General features: G+C 52.6%; 1 protein-coding gene across 1 annotated transcript; it reads left to right on the top strand.

Moving 5' to 3' along the window:
• The first annotated feature begins 206 nt into the window (after nt 1–206).
• Nucleotides 207–25,445, top strand: LOC120497844 (transcription initiation factor TFIID subunit 4-like). Its single transcript, XM_039699789.1, has 3 exons — nt 207–319; nt 24,212–24,854; nt 25,197–25,445. Exons 1-3 carry the CDS (start codon nt 246–248, stop codon nt 25,443–25,445), a joined length of 966 nt encoding a protein of 321 aa, XP_039555723.1. The 5' UTR covers nt 207–245.

Below are 25,445 nucleotides of genomic sequence, written 5' to 3'. Positions count from 1 at the left end.
CACTGCTGGCATTCACGGGAGGAGAAGGAGAGCTCTTCCACAAAGCTTTTCACAGAGCAGTTAACAGGATGAGCTGCTGTGGCCAACGTCTGCCTGTCCTGTAGCCGGTCTGCAGCCTGGGACTACTGTGCAAGGGCTGTGGCAGTGCAGGCGTCTGTGCCACACGTGCAGTTCACAAGGCCATTTGTAACTCCCATCTTCAGGGGGACACCATCCCAGTGCCTGCTGAAGGGTCCTTTGCCCAGATGGTTCTGGTCACTTCCATTCTCCGCTGGCTCACACAGGGAGGTGCAGGGCAGTCAGCAGCATCTCCAGGAGCCTGGAAAAAGCCAAGGAGTCAGAGCTGGTGTGAAAACAGAGCCCAATGTCCCCCTGTGCTGCTCCTCCAGCCTTGCTCAGTATCTCCCACCTGCCCTGCCCCAGGTGCTCCACAGCAGGGCCAAATCCCACAGGTCCTGGCAGAGCAGCAACACAACAGGGAGGGCTGCAGAGCTCCCAGCACTGCAAACATCTGCTCCAGCAGGGACTCAGAGACCAAGGACCCTGCTGCACCCCCTCACCACATGGTCCTGGCTGTTGAGAGAGCGAGGTCTGTGCCTGGAGGGAGTCACTGGTGCCCACCCACACTGTCAGGAGAGGTGCAGCAGCACTCCTGGCACAGCACAGCTGCTGGTGCCTGGCAGGACCAGAGCACAGCAGTCCTGCACAGGCAGACAAGGCTCACACTGAGGGATACCAGCCCCTGAGCATGGCAGGTACAGCCTGTCCAGACACTCCTGCAAGCCCTCCCTGCAGAACCTTTCTGTCAACTCACCTCTGCAGCCATGGGCAGCAGAAAACCATCTGTTCATTTTGCCACCTGGCTAACTCTAAAGGTAACAGTTTGAAAATGGGCTCTGGTGTAAGCTTCAAGCCACCCTCAAGGCACTGAGGGCTGAGACATGAGACCTTTAGCCCAGGGTCATTGCATCCAGAGAGCACATGGAGAGAAGCCTGATCAGGAGATGGGGATGCAGCATCCATCCCTCCCTGCACCAACGCCCTGAGGTTCCACCAGAGCTCTGCAATACCAGCCACAGCCTGATCTACTCATGAAACATGCACCAGTCTGCAGAATTCATCTCCTGTCAGCTGCTACTCTTAAGAGGAGGCAGAAAAAGGGTGAATGGAAAGGCAAATGATCCTGGACTAGATGTCCATCTACTCCCCATAGATAGGGAACTGGACTGTGCTTTGCACAAATCTGAACAGTTCAGAGGAGGGACAGCTCCCACATATTTCTCCAGCCCTTTCCCTCACTTGCTACTCCCCCATGTGACTCCACCAACGGGACGGCTTCCCAAACAGGGAATGTCTGCTGCACTCTCTCCTGTCTGCATTCACCCTCTGGACAAACACTTCCCTGAGAACCACGAAGCATCATTCTACACAGCCTGCTCATGGCTCACAAGTTGTGTGCCACACAATGTGCCCAAATCTATTCACCAAAAGGTCTCACACACATCCCACCCCATGCACAGCTAGGATCACTCATACTCACTGGCTTCTCTTGTCTGTTTATGCCTCATTTGTGTGCACACACATTTCCTCCCCATGCACACATGCTATGTTCCACTCACACATGCACATCAGCTGTCACACGTGCCAGCCCTGTGCACTTCATGCTCCAAGGCAGACAGGGTCTCCAGTGTATTTTTATGTTAGAAATCATGGTACAGAAGCACTAATATTGCTCCCCACCCCTCCTCCTTGCCAGCCCATTTGTTATGAAGGTATTTCCACACCAGCCAGGTGAGGTTGTTGGCAGTGCCACAACTGTGTCTTGCAGCCAGGCCTCCCCACACAGAAGTGCTTCCTGTCCCTGCTCCCAAAGGGCAGCTGGTGAGGGTCCCTATCAAACATCAAACACCAGAGTATTTAACACTGTTCATTAGGGGAGCAAGATGACCTGTAGGCTGGGGACAGACTGAGCCATCTCTTCCCCCACAGAGGATAAAGTAACTGCACAGACCAAATGCAGATTGGGGTCCCTGCTCAGCAGCAACAGAGCCAAGGCTGCCCAACCCACAGCAGGCTCCAGAGCAAGACACTCACAAAAACAGCACAAGTTCAAGTGTGCTTTATCACACGTACCTGGGTATACATGAGATAAATACAGCAGGACATAGTGCACTGCTGTCACAAACAGCACCTCTCCCAGTTCTCACACCTAGGAGAGCTCTGGTTATTTTAGAGTAGGTTACCCAGACAGTGAGACATGTCAATAAACTGAGCAGCATAAGCTGTGCCAGAGCAAGAGTTTCAGGTCAGCAGCAAGAGCAAACAGTAAGTGTGGGAAGAACACCCTATCCAGCATCTCTGCCTGCCACTCTGCAGCACTTTTGCAGGCAAAACCTCTGGTTGCATCCAAAATCTGAGTACAAGTGAGTTGTAGGTAGTAAACTCAACTGCCAGAAAGAGAATTTAAAAAATAATCCATCTGCATGTGTTCTCAGGACAGCTATGTCAGCCAGAGCCTTGGGGAGAAGCAGCCACCACCTGCTGAAGTCTCCTGTTCTGCCCTCCCAGCATCCTGTCCTTGCCATCCAGGAGCAGATCCAGCCATAGTGATTTATAAAGCCCTGCCAGAAGCCTGACAAGGCAGCAGTGCCAGGGTGCAGTTCTGCAACACTAAAGGCCTTCTGAACACATGGGGAGGCTGCAGGAAAGCCAGTCCAATGGAGCAAATCCTGGCACCACAACCAACATCGGCATCCAAGGTCTCCAGCCGAGCTGGCACAGGAAGGCAGCACATTCCCTCTGCCTCCAGAACCCAGCACTTGGGGCACACAGCTGGCAGAAAGCACCAACACTGGCTCTGTGACAGCAGCAGGAGCCACCTTCATTCCCCTCATCACACCATTTCACACCTTAGTGGCATCTGATTTCTTCCAGGACACAGCTACCCCAGGCACACACTGCAGGCAGCCCTGTGCACACAGAAATGGCACTGCTCCCTGTTCAGAAATGGGCTCTGGGCCTTCTCTGTCAGCCTGACCAGAGTTACAGCACAGCCCCAAACAGTGTCAATAAACCAGTAAGAATAGCAGCTTAAATGCACACACTAAGGCAAGGCAGGAAAGAGGGAGTGAGGGCAGGAGATGCTGCAGTGGGCGAGCTCCACTCGAGCAGAGCTGCTCCCTGGCTGGCAGACAAGCTGGCCCACAGTTCCCAAGGCAACTTGTTCAGCCCTGCTGCATCTGAGCACTCCAGAGAGCAGATTCTGCCATGGAGAGTCCTGCTGAGCAGCCATGGGGCTGGGCTGCGTTGCTGTGGGAAACACAACCTCACGTATAGTCTCAGCTATTGTGCTGTTTTTTATACTTTACAGATTTCTCATCTGAGCTGATGCAGTTTGCTGGTCACGTGTCCAAAGTTCAGCTACTCTCAGCTGAGCTGTCTGCACGCTCTTCCTGTGGGCAGCAATGCAGGTGCTGTAACCAGAGCTGCCTCACCCAGGTCCCCGACACCAAAGCCCAACTACAGAACCTGTGGAGACCTCCAGTCCCCTGCACCACAAAATGTGGGCCCAGAGACACATCTGCAGCCAGGCTCATTGCTGATCCAGATCCTTCTTTTCCAGTGACAAATTCTCAGCCTGTGTCTCTTCCGTGACAGCTTCAGGCTCATGTCTCTCCTCAGTGTGCAGAACTTTTCCAGCTGCCACATCACAGACCTCTTCCAGAGGCTGCAAAGCCAAGAGCCTCAAGTCCTACTCATGCCCTTGCAGCAGCAGGAATCAAGACACCCCAGAAGGTCCCATGCACAAGAACCAGGACCAGCACAGTATTTATTTCCCTGTGTTATTGAAAACCTTCCACCAAGAGCTGGAAGTGGCCCTTCTCTGAGCCACACGTGAGCAGCAGGGCTGTAAATAACCAGTGGGAGCTGCTGCAGCCAGCCCAGCCCACAGCAGCACACACGCTCCCACACGGCAGCGTGCCCAGCACTCACCACACCAAGCAGGTTTCCATGCAGAGTGTGAAGCACCAGACCCTCACGCTGCCCCAGGCCCAGGGTGATGTCCCCTCTCCTGCTGCTCTGCCATCCCTGCTTCCAATTATCAGCACAACTCCCCCCTCCCTCCCCTCCCCACAAGAGCTCGTGCAGTTTGTTGGTGTGCGTTTGGCACAGCTATACTGTACATCATGTTGACAGTAGAAATTACATCCTGAGCTTATGTTTTACACTGTGCTCTGTCAGAACTCACCGCAGCCCAGTGATCAGGACAAATTGAATAGCATCCCGTCCATGTCAATATTTATTTCATTTTACAAATGCAGGCTGATGCAGGAGAAAGTAGGCAGGGGGAGGGGGAAGACTTGGGCAGGCAATAGCACACCACAGTCCTGCATTAGTGCCCAGGGAGGATTGTCCCACCCAGAGGCCAGGCAGCATCCCTGGGACCTCACGCACGTAGCTCTACTGGAAGGGTTGGCACACCAGCACTGCTCTTCTGACAAGCCCTAATAATTGGTAAAAACCACAGAACTGCCCACCAGGTACCAGAAGACGCAAAGGCAGGGAAGGAGAGCCCTCTCTCCTCAACCCCAGTCTGCAGCCTCAGCAAACATGAGCTTGGGTGTCCTGCTCTGGCTCTCCACTCCTCCCAGCACAGTGGCACCAGCACAAGCATCAGGACTGCTCCAGGTGCTCAAACAGCCATGAGGATGCTACAAAGGCTGCTGAGGAGCAAGGCAAGAGCAAGGCTCTGCTTGTGCCACCCTCCAGAATGCAGAGCCACAGCACGAATACCAAGCACAAGAGAGGAGCTCCTTAAAGCTTGGGCTTTCTTCTGCTTTACCACAGCCCAGAGGACAGAAGGAAACAAAGGCTGCAGTTAGGAGGGTTGCTGGATAGAGACAATACCTCAGTCCTGACACCCACGGTCCTCTTGCTCCTGGATTAGCTGCCTGCAGAATGAGTTCATGGGAGCAGCCCTTACACAGCTCCAGCCCTGCCGCCCAGCAAAGCCAGGGAAGGAGCAGACAGCAGCACAGCAGGGACAGTCCTCGGGGTGGGGACAGCAGTGGCTGCCAGCACCTGCAGGCAGAATCCCACCCTGTGGCTGAAAACTGGGAGCTTGTGAACTCCCATGCTGCCAGAGCTGCTCCTTACAATGTGCTCTCCCAAGGGCACATCGTGCAGGGACAACGGGGGCATGAGAAGAGCTGTGCTGTGCCTGCATCCCCAGGGTGTGGAGCAGCTATCTCTGACCAGCCACGAGGAAGGCACACAGCTCCAGCACTGCTCTGCCAGCTTTGGCACTGAGCACAGCCACCTCACAGGGAGATGCAGAGGAGGGCATGGGGAGATACAAGAGGCAGGCTGGAGATGCAGGCAGAGCACAGTCACAGCTTTGTCAGTGGTTTGCAGCTCTGCTTCCAACAGGCAGGACTACAGCACCTCTGGAGACAACCCAGGACAGAAAGTAAACAGACAAAAGCTCCTACTTGACTCCCAGCAAGCAGCCATAAGCGCCCCACTGCCAGAGCAGCAAGAAGAGCACAGTTTTCACACCAGCTTGTTGTCATAACATGCAAACCCATCTGGAGACCCTTTCTAAAGAGTGGGGCCAACCTCCAGCACCAACCAGCCCCCTCCATTCCCTGCCCAGCTCTTTCTGACCCCTCTGTGCATTTATTGAGCACAGAGGAGGGTGCACTGGCTCCAGCACCATCCACACGTCAGCTGTGTCACCTCAAGGGAACAGCTGGAGCCACATGCAAGCACAAGAGCAGCTCTGGGGGTCAAGTTTAGTGCCAGCTCAGTCTGTACCCCACAGGGAGCCCACCTGCCTCACATCTGAGAGCGTGGGCAGCACAACAGCCCAGCCTCAGACAGCCCTTGCTGGGAGATGGGGCAGGAAAAAGCAGCAATTACACCAACAGCAATTCTTTCCCAGCACTGCCTACAGTGCAGCACGGGCTGTGACCATGTCTCCTCCTGTTAAACAGGATTCAAATCCTCTTAAAGCTCCCGTTCCTGGGAAAAGGAACAGGCTGGCTAGAGCACACTCCCCAGATCGGCTGTATGGAGGTAATACAAGCACGGCAAGGCTGCTGCAAAGCTTTAAGATGGTTCATAATCTCCAGGCCTAGGGCTAAGACATGAACTCAGGCTCTCTGGAGCTCACTTTCTCTACTGGATATTGTAAGACAAGATGAGGCAAATACAGGTGGTTTTTTTTGTCTTTTTATAAACTTCTCCTTGAAATATAGAGACGAGAGATGAGGCAATCTCACCAGACATAAAACACTGTCAACTCCAGGCCAGGCAGGTGTATCACAATCAAGCTTCCAACATCCCACACACTGTCTCTTGACAAGAGATGTCAGTACCACACCAAGCACCTTGGCCAAGCACCCACCCCTATCCCCACAACCTCCCACAAGCTTCCAACATCCCACACACTGTCTCTTGACAAGAGATGTCAGTACCAAGCACCTTGGCCAAGCACCCACCCATATCCCCACAACCTCCCACGGCTCCTCTCCAGCATTCAAGAGGCACCTCAGGGTAATTCCTTTGGGCTGGACAATGGAATGCCCAGGGCACTGAGCCCTCTGCCCCACAGGGAATACTCTGCAGTTTTAGAACACCAGGGGTCAACAGCACAACCTGGCTGCAGCCCCCAAAACCAGTGTCCTTGACTGGAAAACATGAACACACACCACTAATTCTGTAAGGGAAGGCAGCACTGCTGAGAGAAAAGGTGTGGGGTGCCCACTCACATCAAGGCAGATGATGATCACAACCACGGCACTGCAAGCTCCCATTCCAGCAGATCCCATCAGTGACATTTAAGTCTCAATGCTCAGATAAAGCTGGACAAAGTACCAGAATAGTGGTGCAACAGAGAGCATCTGGAACTAGACAGGTTTTTGCCACTGCAAGCTCAGGAACTCCCATTGCACCTTCTGCTGAAATGGATCCTGTAGCAGGCAGACTCCAACTCAGTGTCCTTGCCAGAATATCACCAAATTTTGCTAATCAAACAAAAGATGGCAAGAGATATTGACTGAAGAGCACATAGCATCACACTGTACAAATGCTGGAGATCAGTGGCAAAAGAATTCAGAACTGTGGAGGCTTTTGAATTAAGATATTTAAATTACTTTTGTCTTTACTTACACAGTGAAAGGGTCATGTAACCAGTTACTGGATAAGCATATCCTAAATGCAGGTCCAGACTGTGCAAGGCAACATTTGGTAGCAATCTGCCTTTCAGCAAGTCTTCAGCCCTGATAGAGAGCACAGAAGACAGACAGACAATGATAAAATCAAGTTCTCTCTCTGATGTCACCACAGCCTCAGCTTTGACAACAGGGCAGAAAACCCATTATCCGTAGTAAAAGTTTAGTCATGCTTGTTTTTGAAGTAAATCTCTGGATTTCCTCTTTCTGCTTCCTTGGAACTGTTCTCTCAGCAAGGAACTCCTTCATCTGCCTTTCTTCTCAGATCAACTTGCACACAGCTGAGAAAAGTTGTTTTGGCAGAGGAATGTGTACCTACACAGTGCTCAGGTCTGTATGACTAAATATGCCTCTTTCTCCCTTCATTTTTAAGTTGCTTTAAGTTTAATTATTGTCCCCTTTGATGCTCCTTTGAGAAATTATAATAGAAAAATGAGGCAACTGCCAGAGCAGGAGCTATTCACAACCTTTTGGCTTCTCATGTTCAGTCACTTTCTGCTATCAGACACACTGTGAGGAACTGTATTTGTTAAAGCTGTCACACAAGCATTGTTTGGAAAGAAGTATTTTCAAAGTTTAGGAGGTTTTTTTTCCCCCTCTAAATCTTCTCTAGTCCAAGTTTCAAAGAAATTTTAATTGCAAAGAAAATCTCAACATTTGCCCTAGGGAAGAGGTTTTTACAGCCATAACGGTCTCGCTCTGCAGCAATTCTTTTCCAAATATGGAATTTTCATGCCTTGTCTACGTGAATACAATACTTTTAATTTGTCTTTAAAAACAGTCTCTGAGAGGAGGTGGAAGCAGCCATCACAGCAGCTCTGTCACAACTTCTGAGATGGACAGAGCTCCTCCTGCTGCGGTGAGAGAGCTCTAGAGCTCAGACCAAGCCTTTCATTTTAGGATCTGGACAGAGAGCTATATCTGAAAGTCATTCCCTTACAAACACCCTGCATAAAGTCAGAAGCTGCATTCCTAAGAGAGCTGCATCTTTTATGCCTCAGCACCTCCTGAGGAAGCTGAAGTGCTCTTGTGGAGTGGGCAGAGCCTCCCCAGCCTCCCCTGCCAGAGCTGCACCTGTGCACAGCCCCAGGACACACAGGGACCACCATCACTCCCTCCCTGCCTCCTGCTGCACTTCTTCTGGTCCTGAACACCAGCAAAAGTGACACAAAAGGAAGGGCATGAGCCCAAAACAGGACGGGTGGAATCAAAACTGATGGCCCAGACAATGGGCCATTTGGATGGGAATTAAAGGACAAAGTAAAATAAAAAAGCACAAAATGGAATTCTTCCGCTTTGACAAATGTGGAGGGAATTGGGCTCTTTTAAGCCAATGTTTGGCAGATGCATGAATTATTTATCATTCAATATTGTGTGATTAAATGGAAAATTGAAGATGTTCATAGCTCCGTCTGCAACTTTCTACCTCTTGTGAAAGACTCCTCAAATTCCTACACAGAATAACAAGTGGGTATTATAGTGAGACAGAAAGGTTCAAAGAAACCTCCTTCAATTTGCTTCTCAAGGTTCAAGGCCATGTTTAGACTCAGTCCTCTGGTGAAATAAATACTATGGCAGGCACACATCACTTTCAGGAAGGTCTCTTGCTGCTGCTCACTCTTCTTCCCCATACATCTTAATCCTCTTAGCAATTTTGTCCTTGGAAATCCCTCAGTCTTCATGACAGGAGATCTGCAACCCCTCTTCACAGAAGGCCTGAGGAAGTCCCTTCCCCTGGCAGCACACTGTCATTTTGAGACTCAGACCAGGCCCCCACAGGATCCTCCACAATGACGCTGAGAGGTTGTGAGAGAGGACAAGAGAGCAGCAAAAAACCAGGGCAAGACCTGGGGGGCTGCACCTGCAGTTTTCACAGTACTTTTCTGCCATCTGGATGAGCACAGCCCAGGTTAGAAGCCTGCACCAACTTTCCACTGCAGATACCTCTTTGGGTGCCTTTGGTCCAAGCTAAGTGTCTTCCTCAGCACCTGAGGACAAGCCTGCAGCAATAAACAGCTGTTAGGAAGGTGGAAGAATGAGTGTAATTAGTCTCCTTAATGCCAATTTCAGCCTGATCTCTCACACTTAAGAAAACTGTTACAACGATTTTCTTTTTTTTCAGAGGAGCTCATTAAATAAAAATTAGAAACAAGATAGTATAATGGGTAAGAAAATTGTTTCTGCAACATCCTGCTAAAATCCAACACTGCCCTGCCTGCAGACGGGCTTTTCTGGTTTGGAAGAAGATGCTCCAAACCTTCCTGCTCCCCAGGAATTCCTAAGCACCAGGAAGAAAAGAAGGAATCTGGGCACCACAGGAATTTAGGAAGCTGAAGCAGAATGGTGCACAGCCTCATCCCCCAAAGAGGAGGCAAACATGCTTTGCAAAGACACAGCACTGTGCAGAACACTGCACCACAGCTGGCAGGAATCCCTGGCAGCTGAGTCTCCAACACAGGTAGCACATTTTGGCCAAGTCTGTTTGAAAGCCAACATCTCCAAGAGGAGCACAGCAAGGAGAGGGGCTGCCCAGATGACCAGAGCTCTCCTAGTCCCTTCCTGGGCGCCTGAGGCTGCACATGGAGCACACACAGGCCAGCAGTGAGCGGCGTTCTTGAGAACAAGAACATCACAGCCCCACAGGAGCCGCGGGATGGTCACCCTGGTGGACACCCACTGAAAGCAAAGCCCATCTCCCCTCACAAAGAACAAACAGGAGGGACCAGAGCCTCTTGCTGGGCCAGGGACCTGCACACTGGAGATGTGCCAGGGATGCTCAGAGCACAGCCTCTGCCCACGAGCTGCAGGTAACAGCCTCCTGCAAAATAAAGGACTCACCTCCTTGTAAGCAACTTGCAGACAACAGCAACAGGTTAAATTTTGCATTCAACCATTAATGATTGATGCATTATTTATTTGGAGTCATTTGCTTCATTCCACTAATCACATCACCACTACCAGCTCCTGACAATGAACAGGGCTTGCAGTCATGTCCCAGGAGTCACTCGCTGCCCAGAGCAACTCAAACCAAAGCTCGGTGGCCTCAGGGCTATTTCACCTCCCCAGGAAAACATCCAGCCTTTGCCAAAAGCTGCTCACTGCCCTGCAGACACCACGAGCCACATACCCTCTGATGGCCAGCATCTGGCACTGCTGCACACTGCTGAAACCAGCTCCTGCCCACCAAGGGCTCACCTGCAGTCAGAATAAACCAGCAGCACACTCATGTTCTCCTGCCCTGAGCCCATCCTGCACTTTGAGCCCAGCCTCCAGTCGTGGTTTAACTGCACCACAAGGTAACCACTATGAGTTTCTGCAAAATTCACATGTCAATGGCCCAGCTTGGGCCCCACCAAGAAGCTCTCCCTGCAAGGGCAAACAGCCCCATAAAGAGAACCCATGTGGAAACCAGACACCCCCAGAGCAGAGCACCCCTTTGTCCCCTCAGTGCCACAGCCCAGAATATCCCATTTGTGTCCCCCCAGGCACTCCTGTGCCACTTTGCAGGCAAAACCCACACAGCAGAGGGCACAGACACCCTTCCCCAGAGGAACCAGTCCTTTGGGAATGGATCAAGTCCAGGTGGGATCTCTGGAGACAGGGACAGAGAGATCACATGTCCCACATTACTTGCATGCAAATGAAGAAGCATTTTAGCACCCAGTCTGGTAGAAATCAAATTTTGATATCCTTCTATGCCCACTAAATTCTGTTCACAAAGACCAAGAAAAAAAAAGAAGTAAAAGCCTTAATAAATACTGGAAGAGCAGGGAGCTCACACCAGCTCCCAGCCCAGCGTAGCTCAGGGATTATCTAGGCAATAGTTTATTTTTCTCTCCAGTATCATTTTCCCAGCTTGATCTCTACTGTCGCAGTATGATGGTTTCACCCCATTAGCCTTGCTTAAAAAAGTGATCCCAGGACTGTGAGTGTTATTGCCCACATAAATCAGGAGGCTTTGAATATGGAGCACCTTTAAATAAACAGCTGATGGAAGTGAAGTTCCGGGATCATTATTAATAGCTTTTCATTTCTGTGTCCGCTGTGCTGTGACATTCTTTCCCAGCAGAAAGCCTCCGCTTCCTATCCCCAGTACATCTGATCCCACGAGTCCTCCAGTCAGGATGAATGACTGTACCTCTGTGTTAATTGCATCGCCCGTTCCACAAACGGAATACTAATATTAACCAGCAAGAGGAGGAGAGCTTGCAGACCAGGAGTGATGGGTCTGGGTCCCTGATCACAGTTTAGAAAGAGACACACCAGTCCCACTGCCTTTTCCAGGGCTGGTCCTTCCTCCTTGCCTCGAGGAAGGGCAAATCTTCCAACACACACCAGAAAATGCTACAACAGGTGACGAGGTCCTGTTCAATTTCTGTCCTGTCTGAAGTGCCTTGTACTGGACAGACACCAATTTTCTCTGCTCTGCCAGCAATATTACACCTCTCACAAGCCCCCTGTAAGAAAGATGATGCCACTCTCCACATTCCAAACAGCTTCAGGATGAGTCCAAAGCAATACACACCCTTGGAGAAGCAGCCACCACAGAGCAGCCCCAACAGAACTTACAGGTACTGTTCAAAAATCTCACCTGGCCAGATCCAGTTCATTTTTCTCCAATAGGACTTCCCCAGGGAGAAATCACTCTCCTCCTCCACCTTCAGCTATCAGGGACTTTCCTGAGTGCTGCAGGAAGGTGCAGAGCAACAAGGGGCAGACCTAAGGGCAGCAACAGCTAACACCACCCACCTGCCTTTCCCAGGGTGTGAGCCTGGGACAGGACTAGACATCTCATCAAGGACCTTGGGTACCTGCTCTGGGAGCCCCTGGCTTGGCTCTCTGCTGCCAGCACTGACACATAGGTGCTCCCAGGTGGAATTCCCAAAATCTTCACATGCAGGACCCAGAGCTGCCAACCCTGCTGCATCCACAAATGACATCTTCCCCCAGGTCTGTGGAGAGACCAAGTTTCTCCTCAGAAAGTGTGCTCAGGCTGTCTGAGGCACTTTACCCAAAGACAGAACGAAATGATCCTGCTGACAGCCAGCTCCAACAAAATGACCAATGTAAGTGCTGGCAGAAAGGCTCCACAGTGGTCCAAGGTGCCCAGGAAGAGGCTGGCACAGGTGTTACAGCCCTCCTGCTCTTTACTGCAGAGACAAAACCAGAGGGTCCTGCTGCCACAGCCCACCCCCATCTCCTTCTCCTGTTCTTGAGTCATGACGTGCCTACAGGTCATGCTGCTCAAAGAGAAATCCCAGGGGAAGCAAACACCCCAAAACAGCCTGTTGCTGTTTGCAGGGACAGACTTTGCAACAGACATTTGCTGTACATAAACTCAAAGGGCTGCAAAGAGCAGCAAACCATGGGAACAGGTGATGGCTTTTGATTTTACTGCTTGCTCTTTTCCCAAATCCAGCTCTCAGCAAGGAGATTTGGGACACAGGCATAAATAACAGAAGGTTCACCTATGAGAGAGCTGAAGTGGAAGCATCAGAAAACTGGAGTGTGGCTGAACAAGGCTGAAAGAGACCACTACACATAGGAAGTACATTCCTTGGAGGACTTTAAGAGGGACAAAAAGTGTTAAATGTGTCTCTTGATTTCAGAACCCTTTGCTAGCTATGGTCTGAATTGTGATGGACTAGCACAGCACAGATACATCCTTATGACAAGTCTGTGGGTCTCTGGATATGATTCTGCAAGGCAGACACAGCACCAGCCTTCCCTCTGCAAGAAACTCTGACCACTTTGTCAAGTGAAGAAAAAGATTTGATTCCTCCTCCACCACTCCCCCAGTGCTGTATTTGCAGACTGTGAGCCAGCATCTAGCAGCCACACAGGCCTTCAAGCACAGGAAATATAGTGGGTATCACATATGCAAAGCTCAGTGCATCACCAGAAACACTGCCTTCCAACCACCAGACTTCAGCATCCCATTGAAGCATCACCTCTCAGCAGAGGCCAAATGTGCAAATTGCAGTTGAAAGGGAGAACATTTCTGAAAGCTTGAAGCACGTGAACACAGCAGACTGGAACAGAATCTGCAAGTAGCTTCGCTTTAATGTCACTACCAAACCAACAGCACAAAGAAGAAGGGACAGACTGGGAGCCCTGGGAACCACCACTCTGCTCAGCACAACTGATAAAGGGGGATTAATCATTCAGTTCCTCCATCAGGCACAGGGGTTCAGGGCTTTGGTGTAAAACTCCATCAAACAAGACAGGCATCTTCACTTCTGACATTCCTGGATGGACAGAGGACACAGCGTGAGGTTTTGCACAGGCCTTATTTCACAGTCCAGCCCTTTGCCTCTGACACTCCTGGAAACAGTGAGGCTGTGAGAATCTTCTCAACCAGCACACAGGCTTTGAAGGGTCTTTCCTCATGTATCTGCACAAAGCTGGGACCTTGGGGCCTTGTATGTAGGTTCTAATGTTATTATTATCAAAAGGAATAAAGAGGGACATGGTGAAGTAAGAGGCAGCAAAGCAGCCCAGGCAACAAAGGGAGAAGAAAGAGAGAGATTACAGTAGCAACAGGAGGACAGAAAAGCAGATGGACAAAGTGCATGGGAAAGAATAGAGCAAAGGAGATATCCATACACGTGAGCAAGCAGGATTGTGCTGGAACATTGTGGGAGTGTGGGCGTGCAGGAGAGGGCACAGACACTCACACAGGCAGCTGCAGCCATTTGCAGCTCCCATCCTCCTGCCCCAGCCCAGGCTGGCACTGCTTCAGCAAGGGATCTCCCTGAGAACGCCCAGGGCACAGGCAGGACTCCCCTGACCAACCCTCTCCATTCAGTACAGCCACTCTGACAGAGAAAGATCCCCACAGCCCAAGACACCGACAGACCCCGGCTCTGAGCACCCCCACTGCCCCCAAAGCAGTTCTGTGCTTAAAGAGGGAGAAGTGGCAGGACACATCTACAGCCACAGCCACTTTCCTGTATGGTTTTCTCCAGCTTTGTCACCTTCACACACATTAACCCATTGCATTCTGCTCTGTCTCTACACTGCAAACCCTTGCTTGCACTCCCTTTGTCCTCTGGGCTGCTTCACTTCTCCTTTCCAGCTCCCTTGCTGACGGTCACGTCAGAACCCATTCACACAGCCCCAAATCCCCAGTCCAGAGCCCACAACACCCAACCCATGCTGTCACCTGCACAAGTGCTGAAATCCAAACTGCACATCACCCTCTGTGTGCTGTCACACTGATTCCAGGCCCCCACTGCTCCAGCTGGACACTGGACTGTGTCAGCCAGGACTGCAGCACAGACAAAACGTGTTCCTTCGTGTCCTCCTCTCCAACACACCACCTATCTCAAGCTGCTGGGCTGGCAGCAACCTCAGGCAGAGTTTGGGCATCAAAAGCCAAGCAGTGTCCAGGCAGGAAGCCATTCTAGCCCCCCATGGCCTCTGAGTTGTTGCCCCTCACTTTCGTCTCCCATCACGCCTCACAGCGATGTAACACCAAAACTCACACCTTGAACACACAGTCACGGTGATTCCAAAACAGAAAAGCAAGACACAGCTGCCCTGAGCAGGGCTGATTACAAACCCTTGAGAGGTTCAGGACCAAGCCAGACACAAGCCCAGACACATCTGGGCTGTCCCTGGGCCCCCATAGTGGAGGACACCAAGAGCATTCACTCATCAAACAGCTTTCCACATCTTGGTACACAGAGGCACAGACAGACCTCACACACAAAAACATATAAAACATAAAAAATTATCAAAGACTCTAGGCATTGTCTAGAAGAGGACAAAGAAAAAAAAAAGCTATTTCTATATATACTTGGGAAGCACCAGATAGCACAGTGATGGACTAGATATAAAAAAGATCAAGATGAGTCTCAGTCCCAGCCTTTGATCACTCACAAGGGAAATGCATGTGCTGCCTTCTGGAAACCAGGACCAGACATTGTGTCCTACCTCTGCCTAAGCCCAGCTCAGCTGCAGTTTAAAGAAAAGGCCTTCCAGCCTGGTGCTTCACAGTCCCTCCCTCTCGTTTCTATTTCACAGCAGCTTTTCACAACCCTGACTGTGCTTACTATAAGCAACACAAGCTCAGCTGCAGGATTTTCTCCTTCTGGGACAGCCTAAGGTTTGGAAAATGCCTCCCTAGAAGCACCAGACTTGACTGGAGCCTGTGGCCAGGAGCTGAAGGGAGATGCTGAGCAGCAGCCCTGAGCAGTCCCAGGTCAGACCCTGCCAGCTCCAGCCCTCTGAAGGACTGAGGATAATTTACACCAGCTGAGCGAGCAGCTCACCACTGACACACAGTCCTGCTTACCAAGGCTTGCTTTCCAGCACCCCGTTGTTTCTCCAGCTTCTCCCAACACACACCATGCCTGGCAGCACCCCATGCCTCTGTCCTGGTCAGCCGGAGTGTGCCTGGGCCAGCAGATCACAGGACAGAGCCGCCTTCCCCTGCTGCCCAGGTCTGACAAGGACTCTTTTCCAAGGCATCTCCCTCAGTATGAGCACTAAAAGGTGTTTAACTGTACTGGGTATGGCTGGGAGGGAGTTAATTAACTTTGCTTGGTGCTGAGTTTTAGGTTTGTGACCAAAAAAAACTGGTAACACACTGATATTTTAGCTACTGCCAAATGGTGTTTGCAGTGTTAAAGCCTTCTCTGCTGCTCACCGTGTCCCCATGTAAACAGACTGGGAGTGCACAAGAGTTTGGGAGTGGATTACCCAGATCAACCACAAAGCTACCCTGTCCCTGTCAGCAACAAAAAGGGAGAGGAGAGATCTTGGGGAGGTTTGCCACGCTCAGCTCAGGAACTCCTGGACGTCAGTCTACGCAGAGAAAGCTGTGAGTGTTTGCCTTTGCATTCCTTGTTTGCTCTCTTCTTCCACTTATTAAACCATTTTTATCTCAACCCACACATTTTCTTGCTTTTACTCTCCATTTCCTTTTCCCATGACCCACTTGGGAATGAGGGAGTGAATAATTGGCTGTGTGGGGCTTAGCTGCTTACCAAGGCTATCCCAGAACAGGCCCAAACACTGCACCAGCCCAGGCCACGTTCACAGCCAGAGCAGAGGAGAGCACACGGAACCTTCCCAAGGCATTAACCAGAAAGCAGCAGCCGTGGCAGAGTGAGAAGCTGCCATTCTCTTTGCACAATGCTTTGAGCCTCTCATTCCTGTGATGAGAGCTCACATCTCCAGTTCTGGAGCAGCCAAGCACCACCCCACTTCCCATCTAATCCACTGAAATACATTAGCACTCTAGGTGCAAAACCAATTAAAGCCTCAACTGATGGTTCCAACACCCTTCCCAGCCAGACACGAGTCTCCCATTAAACAAAAACAAATGGCTTTTTCAGAGAAAAATCCATAAATGCTCACCTGGTGGCTACTCCAGCTGGGGAGGGCTCAGTGCCTGCACTCACTCCTTACGTCCATTGCTTTGTGGAACCAAGGACAGGAGGAGCAGCATCATCTGTCAGCACAAGAGTCAGTCCTCTAGGCAGGACTTCAGAGCTCCAGCTCAAAACCTCTGTCTGCCTTCACTAACCCACTGCCAGCTCCTGGGCAAGGCCATCTTCATCTGCAGGGTCAGCCACAGCCCATGGCCACTCATGCCATGGGGACTCACAGGGGCAGCCCCAGTCCCTTGCACACCTGGGGCTTGTCCCCTGCCCTGGGCTTGTCCCCTGCCCACACACCGTGCTGGCTAAGGCGCTGGCATCAGCCCCTGCCACACCTGCCACCGAGGCTGCTCCTGCCTGGCGCGGAGCTGGGCCAGAGCAAACCCACCCAAGGCTTCACTTCAGAGATGAGCCTGGGCAGCGAAGCAGAAGAGAGGGATTTGGGAAAGCACAGCCGCTGCCCAGTGGAGGAGCCCAGCTCCCAGCTCACCTCTGCAGCACCTCTCGGATTAATTGGTTAATTGGCACGGCGGAGGAAGGATGGCACAGGAGCGGAGGAAGGATGGCTGGCTCCCTCTGCCGGCACCGGCCCGAGGAGGAGCCCCCTGCCCGTGCCATCCATCCCCGGCCCGGCAGCAGCCGCAGCCCGGCCCGGACCCCCAGCACACCCAGGGCACACCCAGGGTGCCCTGCCTTGGGACAGCATCCCTGCAGCTGGAGTTACTTTGGGAAAAATGCCGTGCCACTGGGAAACAGCCCGGGAGGGCTGCAGCGAACGGGTGTTCAGCTGACTTTTAAAAGTTTAAGCAGGGATGTAATTTCTTCAGGACTCTGCTGATGCTCAGCTATTCCTACCTGCCATCAAAAGGTTTAGCTGTATTTCATAAGTGGGAAGGCAGCCAAGCTCAGAAAGCTGGTGAAGTCCAGCTCTCCAAGCAACCCCCTCCCTCCTCACCTGTCTGTCCTCGACCTTCCAGACTCCAGTGGCAGGGAAAACAATTCTCTCTCCCACACAGGCACAACGCTGTCACATATCAACAGCCACGTACCTAGTTGGGGCCATAACAATAGCAAAGAAAGCACATTTTCACACAGCTAGGAACACTGAATAGTGAAAATACAGAAGGATTCAAGGGTAGCTCTGCAGTTTGGTAGTGCTGGGGGAGGAACAAAGCAGCGTCCTGCCCCAGGTTAACAAGATGATTTGCTCACTGTTAGTATGTGCACAATTCAAACTGAATCTGTCTAGAGAGGGTGATGGGGACAGGAGGAGGTGCTCGGAGCTTAGGAGCCACTTTTAATGACAAGGATTATTGGAGAAACAGCATTTTGGGGATTTGGGATTCCGGGAAGAAGCTGCAGTAGGAGCAGAGGGAGATAATCCCAGTGTGACAGACAGAGACACGAGGAAGCAGGACTGGAGAAGGGAGTGCAGCATCCCCAGGCACACACAGAAGTTACTGTCTGCCTCAAGGGAACATCCATTCCAGAGCAGGAGGCTGCCAGAGCAAGGGCCTGGCCCACAGCTTCCAGCTCTCTTCCCTCCTGGGATGGCCAGACCATGGTTTCTGTGGACCAGCCAAACCTTTATCTGTCCTTGCTGACTGGCCAACAGTGGGGACAGAGGCTCCATGTGCCCCACAGGGTAGATGATCAGGCTCCTGGCCTGTGACCTGTGAGCAAACAGCCACCCAGGGGCACCGAGGGGGCAGACCCAGGCCAGGCCAAGGGGACACAGCCCAGGTTCCCAGATCCAACACCTCTCAGGTGGGCGTGGGGCCCTTCCTGGGCTGGTGTCTGCCTGCACACAGCTCACCAGAGCACAGGGAAGGACAGCAGTGCTCAAGAAGGAGCCCAGAGACAGACGGGTGTCACCTGCAGAGGCTGTGCTGAGTCCCCAGGGGCTGCTGGGCACAGCTCTGGGGATGAAGCTGCCCCAAGCTGCGGCTGCAGCACCCAGGAGGGGCTGATTGCTGCACAGAACTGGACAGCTCATCTGTGGGGATGAGCTCCCTCCTGCCAGGCAGTATTGTGACCACATCTCACCCTCCTGCTCTGACTCTTTTGCCATCACAACCTCAGGGAAGTGCCAGCTTACCAAAGCAGTGCTCAGCTCCTGTGCTTGCTCCCACAGCTGCTGTTTCCAAACGTCTCACTCACAGCTTCGGTCTGCAGGGTGAACACCACTGCCTGTACCCACACTCACACATGGGCTCCTGCCAAAAGGCAGTCAGAGCTTTCAAGGCTCCATCTATTGCCCAAGATGTTTCTATGGCGACTACCTTCACATCCCATCATTGGCTGTGGAAAGCTTCTGGCCATCAGCAGCTTCAGGTGAGGTGAGGGCCTCAAGCTTCAAGTCACCTGCAGTTGTTAATGCCACTGGCTGCAGCCAGTTGGGAAGAGTTTAACAAAACCCCATGAAGAGGCAGTGGTGAGCACGACAGTGTCAGAGAGGAGTGAGCCCAGGTCTCCTTCCCCTCGGTGCTCTCTTGAGAACTGCAGCAGAGAGGAGCAACAGAGAGGGGCAGGGGGTGTCTGCAAAAGGGCATTGGACGAACAATTCTGCTTTCATGATTCCCTGAAGGATTTCCCAATCAGCAAAGCTCACAGAGCTGCCACAAGCAAAGCACAGGAGCACTTCAGCCCATGCAGTGACCAGCCCTGGCACACCAGAGCTCTGCCAGAGCTCCCAGCTCTGCTCCTGCAGGGCACCTCACTAAATGCTCCTACAGGGCAGCCACAAATCCGTGGGTGCCTCTGAGAAGCACCAGGCCCAGCACCACCTCCATCCCAGCCACAGCTTCCATCATGAGCCAGGCAGGGCCAAATTCAGCACATGTGACAGCAGTGACAGTGTGAGACAAGCAAGGTGGCTCTGTCTGGGGAGCAGACCCTGCCCACAACAGAGTGACAGCAGTGCTAACAGGCACTCAGCCCAGAGGAGTGAGCTAAGGAGAGTGAGCTAAGGAGAGTGATCTCTTGTGATCTCTCCCACAAGAGATCCAAAATCAGGAAGTGCAGCACTGAGTAGAGTCAAAACTGAATGAGTTCTGTTGGGTTTTTTTCTCCAGGCTCATGGACGGCACTGCCAGAGCAAGGCAGTGAGTAAAAGCAGGACAGCAGAACAGGGCACAGCAGGCAGAGAGGAGGCAAGTGCAGATTTCCCAGACAAAAACAGGAGGGCAGGACTGGGAAAACACAGAAGTGCTGCCCTTCCTGCAATGAGTACTGCAACCTTGCTTTGTGTTTAGTGAGCCATCCTGAGATGGGGCACCCAGCAAGAAGGAGACACTTTCTGAAGAGCATCTTGATTTTCAGCTGGTAGGTGTAGCAGCAGTGAGTGATCCAGTCAAGCCCTTGGGATGGAGCAGATGGATCAGCTCTGGGCTGGAGCACAGATGGACCAGGTCTGGGCTGGCTGCCTCTCCTATGCCCAAGGGCACAGCTACACCTGCTTTCAAGAAGAAAAATGCAGGGGCCTCAGCTTAGCAGGGTCTGTCCCTCACCTTTTAGGCAGAGATGCCTTCTAGGAGGTCTGGGGAGAGCCACCCCCGTCTGACACTGGTGTGTGCCCTCACCACCACCGAGGCTGGGTCAGCAGTGTGGAAGCAGCTGAGACAGCACTTGGAAATCTGTGTGAACACAAAAGCCATGCCCAGCCACCGAGGCACAGGCAGCCCCAGACAACCCACGGGCTGTGAACAGTCCCTGCTTGTGCTCCCACCTCCCAGCAGAGTCCTGTACTCCTGTTTGCTGTACTTGCACCAGGAAACATCAATAGCTAAGGGAGCTCTGGGGCTGCCCTGGGCCCCACACCCAGCTGCTCAGGCCCACGGTGTCCCACAGCCCCTCAGAAGAAGGTGCTGCAATGATGTCAAAGAGCTGACACATCCATTTGCAAGAATTCCAACCACACTGCAAGAGGATCTGAGGAACAGCATCGCCAAGAAGACCCACAGCTAGACCTAGACCCTCTGCAGGCATCCCAGCCAGCCCCGTGGGTAACAAAAGGCAGACACTGCTGGAGAAAGATCCACTTTTGCTACCCAGACATTGTCCTGCAGAACCAGCACAAAAATGCCATCCAACAACCATTCCCCAACAGGATAAAACAGAACTCCCTTCTTCCTGCCACAGCACAAAGGACAGTAAAAAGAAAGAAAAATGCAAAAGATACAGAGCCAGGCTAAAGTAAGGTCTGGACTAGTCTCTGAAAGCAGAGTTGTTGCAAAGGATAAAATTGAAAATTACCGTAATGTGCTGTATTCCTTTTACGGACTTTGCAAATAATAGAAAGTGATGACTAAATGAAAAAGAAACTGTGAACTAACTGGGAGGATGGGTCTCTGCAGTGGCTGCCAGCAGGAACAGAGAGCCCCATGCCTGAGCCCTCCACAGCTCTCCAGAGCAGAAACTCACCCACACACTGGACACAACTGCAGAGACAGATGTCCCACAGAGCTGAGCAGGCAGTGGACACCCAGCCCATGTTGGGTGAACAGCTGAGTCCAAGCCCAACCCCATACTCCAAGTCTGCAGCAATTTGCTGTCAAAATCCAGCCACAAAGACTTGGCTTTTCCGCTGGGGTAGAGTGGGGACTTCACAAATAACACAGCTCGCAGGGACACGCAGGCACGAGCCCTGAGGATGCTGCAGAAGCCAAGCCAAAGGACAGAGCTCCGTGCCCTCACCTGCAGCCCAGGGCAGCACACAGCTGAGAGCAAGGTGACACAGGGGACCCTGCTCCCCGAGAGCAAAGAGCACAGGGCTGCTGAGGCACCAGCAGGACATTCCCAGAGCAACAAACAGCCTGAGGCTAAGCTGGTGACATCCCTCCCCATCGGGCACCCCTTCCACAAAGAAACAAGCTGATGGTAAGACAAAAGAGATCCTGAGACCAGCAGGAGCTGCACACCGTGTCCACCTACAACCTCGGGCGAGCAATCTGGTTGGGATTCACACCCACCTCATCTTTACATGTAATTTTTCAAGAAAGCAGATCACTCAAAATGGCCTGTGCCTCGGGATATGCATGGACTTATCTGCAGAGAAGTGTCATTGCTTGTAAACCCAAACACAGTTGCATAACCACATGGTTAAAAGATAACAACACAAATTCATACATGGCTGTATCCTTATGCACGAATACTCTTCAGCGACATGATGTCAGAAGAACCCAAGAGTCACCACACCATTTCTTTTTCAAACTGTTTTCTTTTACTTTTAAAATGTGGGCTTTTAAAATATAAAAAACCTAATTATTTGAAAAAATAAGTAATTGTACTTTAAAGGAATAACAGCAGATTAAATGCCACCTGAAGTCCAGTCTTGTTTCAAAGCTTTCAGAAACAATCTAATCCCTCTAATGAAATAAAGTCTGTGGGTTGAAAAAGGGGCTTCAAATAAACAAACATTCCTTCTGCAACATTTCCAGCCAAATTTTACTGCTATGGGATAGTGATTATGAGCACAAAAGTAAAATTTGCTACAAAAAAAGCCTTGCTAGTTCGATATTATTTTTAATGTGAAAAAAAAAAAACCAAAAGCTGACCAGACAATATAAACAACAAATGGTAAATTGTGACCCTTTTCTCATAATCCTTACACACAAGAAAGAACTATGACTTTTTCAAACATGACATTGCATTTAAGTAATGAAAATATATTTTTTTGTGATGGAGCTAAGAAGAATAGGATTTTAACTGTTATTTTTAACCCAAAGACAACCTTTTCTTTCCTTTTTTTTTTTCCTGGAGGCCTGCTAGCTTCTTTTGAAAAAGAGTTTTAAAACTGACCTTGTTCCAGTAGCCACTTCTCTGTCATAGGTATGAAATCACCATATCATATTATAAAGTGTCAATGCACCAAAAAGCAAAGGGCATATTTTTTTTTTTCAGAAGGAACAAAACTGGCTTTTTTACCTATGAAACATCACATACTTTTTCTTTCATAAGCCCACCAATTTCAGCGCTGTATTATTCGGCAACCGGCATTTCATACAGAGACCAAACCTCACTTGATCTGACCCTCACCTCACTGGAGCAGAGACGTGCGTGAGACAAAAGTGAGCACAGAATCTGGGCCACCTTATTTAGATTTCAGCGGGCTCTACCCTGTGCTACTCTCAGGGTACTGTCAACATTTCAGGGAATTCATCAATGAGCAGCAGAACCACCTTTTGGCCTTGAACACAAACAAACACAGCACCAGAACAGAGAAACCGTTTCAGACTTAAAGCCAGAGAAACAATTTATTTTCAGCATTTAAAAACTGATGTACCAGGACAATGATCTCCAACCCTGATAATTGTTTGCTGCAAATACTCATTACCCAGTGCTCTTGAAAGAAGTGGAGAGCATTCATCAGCCTCACAGGGAAAGCCTGGCAAAGCCGAGGTTCTGAGCTGGGCATGCAATCTGTGAGTGCAGAGACTGCAGGCTTCAGCCATGCTCTGTGCATTGGGCACTCTGAAGAGACAGAAACAGGTCCCAGAGAAGCAGTCATGAGCTGAGATTTCCTCAGCGGTATGCAAGACTGTGTTGCAACACACGGCATTCTAACAGCACAGGTACCAAGCCAGGAGCAGGGAGAGAGAGGCACATTCTCCATTTATTTCCTCAGGCCATGCAAACAAGCTCTGGAGAACCAGAGCTCTGCGGAGCCACCCACCCATCCTTCGTAGCCCTCTCAGGTCCAAAGGCTCCCCTGAGGTGCACTGCTCTGTCTTACGAAGTTATGTCTGAACTCCAGAGCCTGCCCCTCCTCGCTGCTGCCTACACCATCACCCCGAAACCGGTCTCGTTCATGCACAAAACCAGGCTAGACGAGAAGACAGGGCAGATGTCCCCAGACTGTGCAGGATGTTAAAACTGTCAGAAACCAACGAAAAATGAAGAGGCATCAACTGCATCCCTGCACACCCAGACGCACGGGCAGTGCCCGCAGGAGCCCCGGTGCCACAGGGTGGGATGCCCGGGAGAGGCACCTGGGCGGCAGCGCCGGGCCAGGGCACGCCGGGGAGCAGCTGCGGCTGCAGATCTCGCTCCCAGAAGGCCTGGGCACAGCCAGTTGGGAACCACATTTTAAATGAGCAAAGTGCTAGTTTTAGAGTAGTTATTTTTAGTTTGTTGTTAGAAAAAAAAAAAAAATGTGGCTCTGTGAGGAGAGATGTTACCCGGCCGGCTCTAAGGGCTCCCGCTGGGCTCCTCGGGCACAGCAGCCACACATCCACAGGCGCCCACAGCAAATTCCGTGCGGAATGGGCACGGAATGGGTACGAAGGCTCCGGTCTCAGCGAGAGAAACGGGCAGATGGATCTCGGGTAGGAAGGAGCCCGAAGAGGATGTTTTAAGATACCACCGGTGAAAAAAGGAGCTCCAGCTCTCCAAGCACCGGACTGTTTTAATTGGGGGGTGCGCTCGGACCCGCCGCTGGCGCGGCCGCGCCGGAGGCATCAAACCTCCGGCTTCGCCCGCCGGCACCAAGGAGACCGGGGCACCCCGGGGCACTCCGGGACATCCCGGGGCACCTCGGAGCGCGGGACTGCCCTACCCGAGGCGGCGGCGACCCCGGGGCCGGGGCGACTGGGGCGGCGGCCGCGGCGGCTCCCCCGGGCCGGGCGCTCGGCCTCCCGCGGCATCCTGCGAGGCACCAGCGGAGCGGAGCGGAGCGGAGCGCAGCCCCCGCAGCCGGGCACGGAGCGGAGCACAGCCTCGGCAGCCGGGCACGGAGCGGAGCGGAGCGGAACCCCTGCGCCCCGGCACGGAGCGGATCGCAGCCCGGGCAGGTGAGCACGGAGCGGATCTCAGCCCGGGCAGGCGGGCACGGAGCGGAGCGCAGCCCCTGCGCCCCGGCACGGAGCGGATGGCAGCCCCGGCAGCAGCGCGGAGCCCCGAGCGGCGGCGGCGGCGAGCGGAGCCGGTGCCGGCACCGGGCGGGCAGGGCGCGAGGCGGGGCGCGGGCGGCGGGAGCGCGGCGGGGGCTGCATGTGCGGCGAGAGCCGCCTTCCTCCCCCTCGCTCCCTGCCTGCCTCCCTCCTTCCCCGCCAGCCCAGCCCAGCCCAGCCCTGCCCGGCCCAGCCCAGCCTCTGCTGGAGACTCTGAGAATGCAGCGCCGGGTCCGCACCCCGGGCTGGCCCCGGGGCCTCCCCAGGGACCCGCCCCAGGGCCCCCGCCCGGCCCCGGGGTGCGGCCCCGGCGGGGCGGGGAGGCTCTGCCCGCAGCCCGGGTCCGCTCCCCACCCCCGGTGCCCCCGCGTGGTCTCCGCCGCCCCAGTGCCTCGCCGGCCGCCCCGGGGGCGGGAGCAGGGCGCGGACAGGGGCAGGGGCAGACCTGGCCACCCCCAGGCCAGGGCCAACCCTCCTGTGCCCGGTGCTGAGATCCAGCTCAGTGCGTGGAGCACAGCACTGAGCCGGGGTGCCAGGGCATCAGCCAGGTCAGGGACAGAGACCCCAGCCCATGCTTCCGCTGCCTTTGAATGGTGCCAAACATTGATGGCCCAGTGGCAGGAGCTGTGTCAGGGGCTCTGGGCATCTCTGGGGCTGTCAGACCCCCTCCTGCTGTGCACCAGGTGGCCATGGCTGTTGGCATCCTCAGCACCCACCTCTGCCTTCTCCAGAGTCTTGCCCAAAGCATGGTGGGCACTGTCCTGGCCCAGCAGCATTTTGAAGGTGCAGGGGCAGAAGTGGCAGCACAGGTTGTTGCCTGCAGTAGAGTCACGCACCAGCAGCAGGATGCTGGGTGTACAGAGCACTCTGGACCAGTGAAGATGGAAGCAGAGAAGAAGCTCAAGGCTGGTGAGACTGCAGTACTGTATTAG

Source organism: Passer montanus, unplaced genomic scaffold (assembly GCF_014805655.1).
Source record: "Passer montanus isolate IOZ18808 unplaced genomic scaffold, ASM1480565v1 scaffold139, whole genome shotgun sequence".
NCBI lineage: Eukaryota > Metazoa > Chordata > Aves > Passeriformes > Passeridae > Passer > Passer montanus.
Note: the sequence above shows the minus strand (reverse complement) of the source record. Positions and strands in the feature narration are given on the sequence as shown.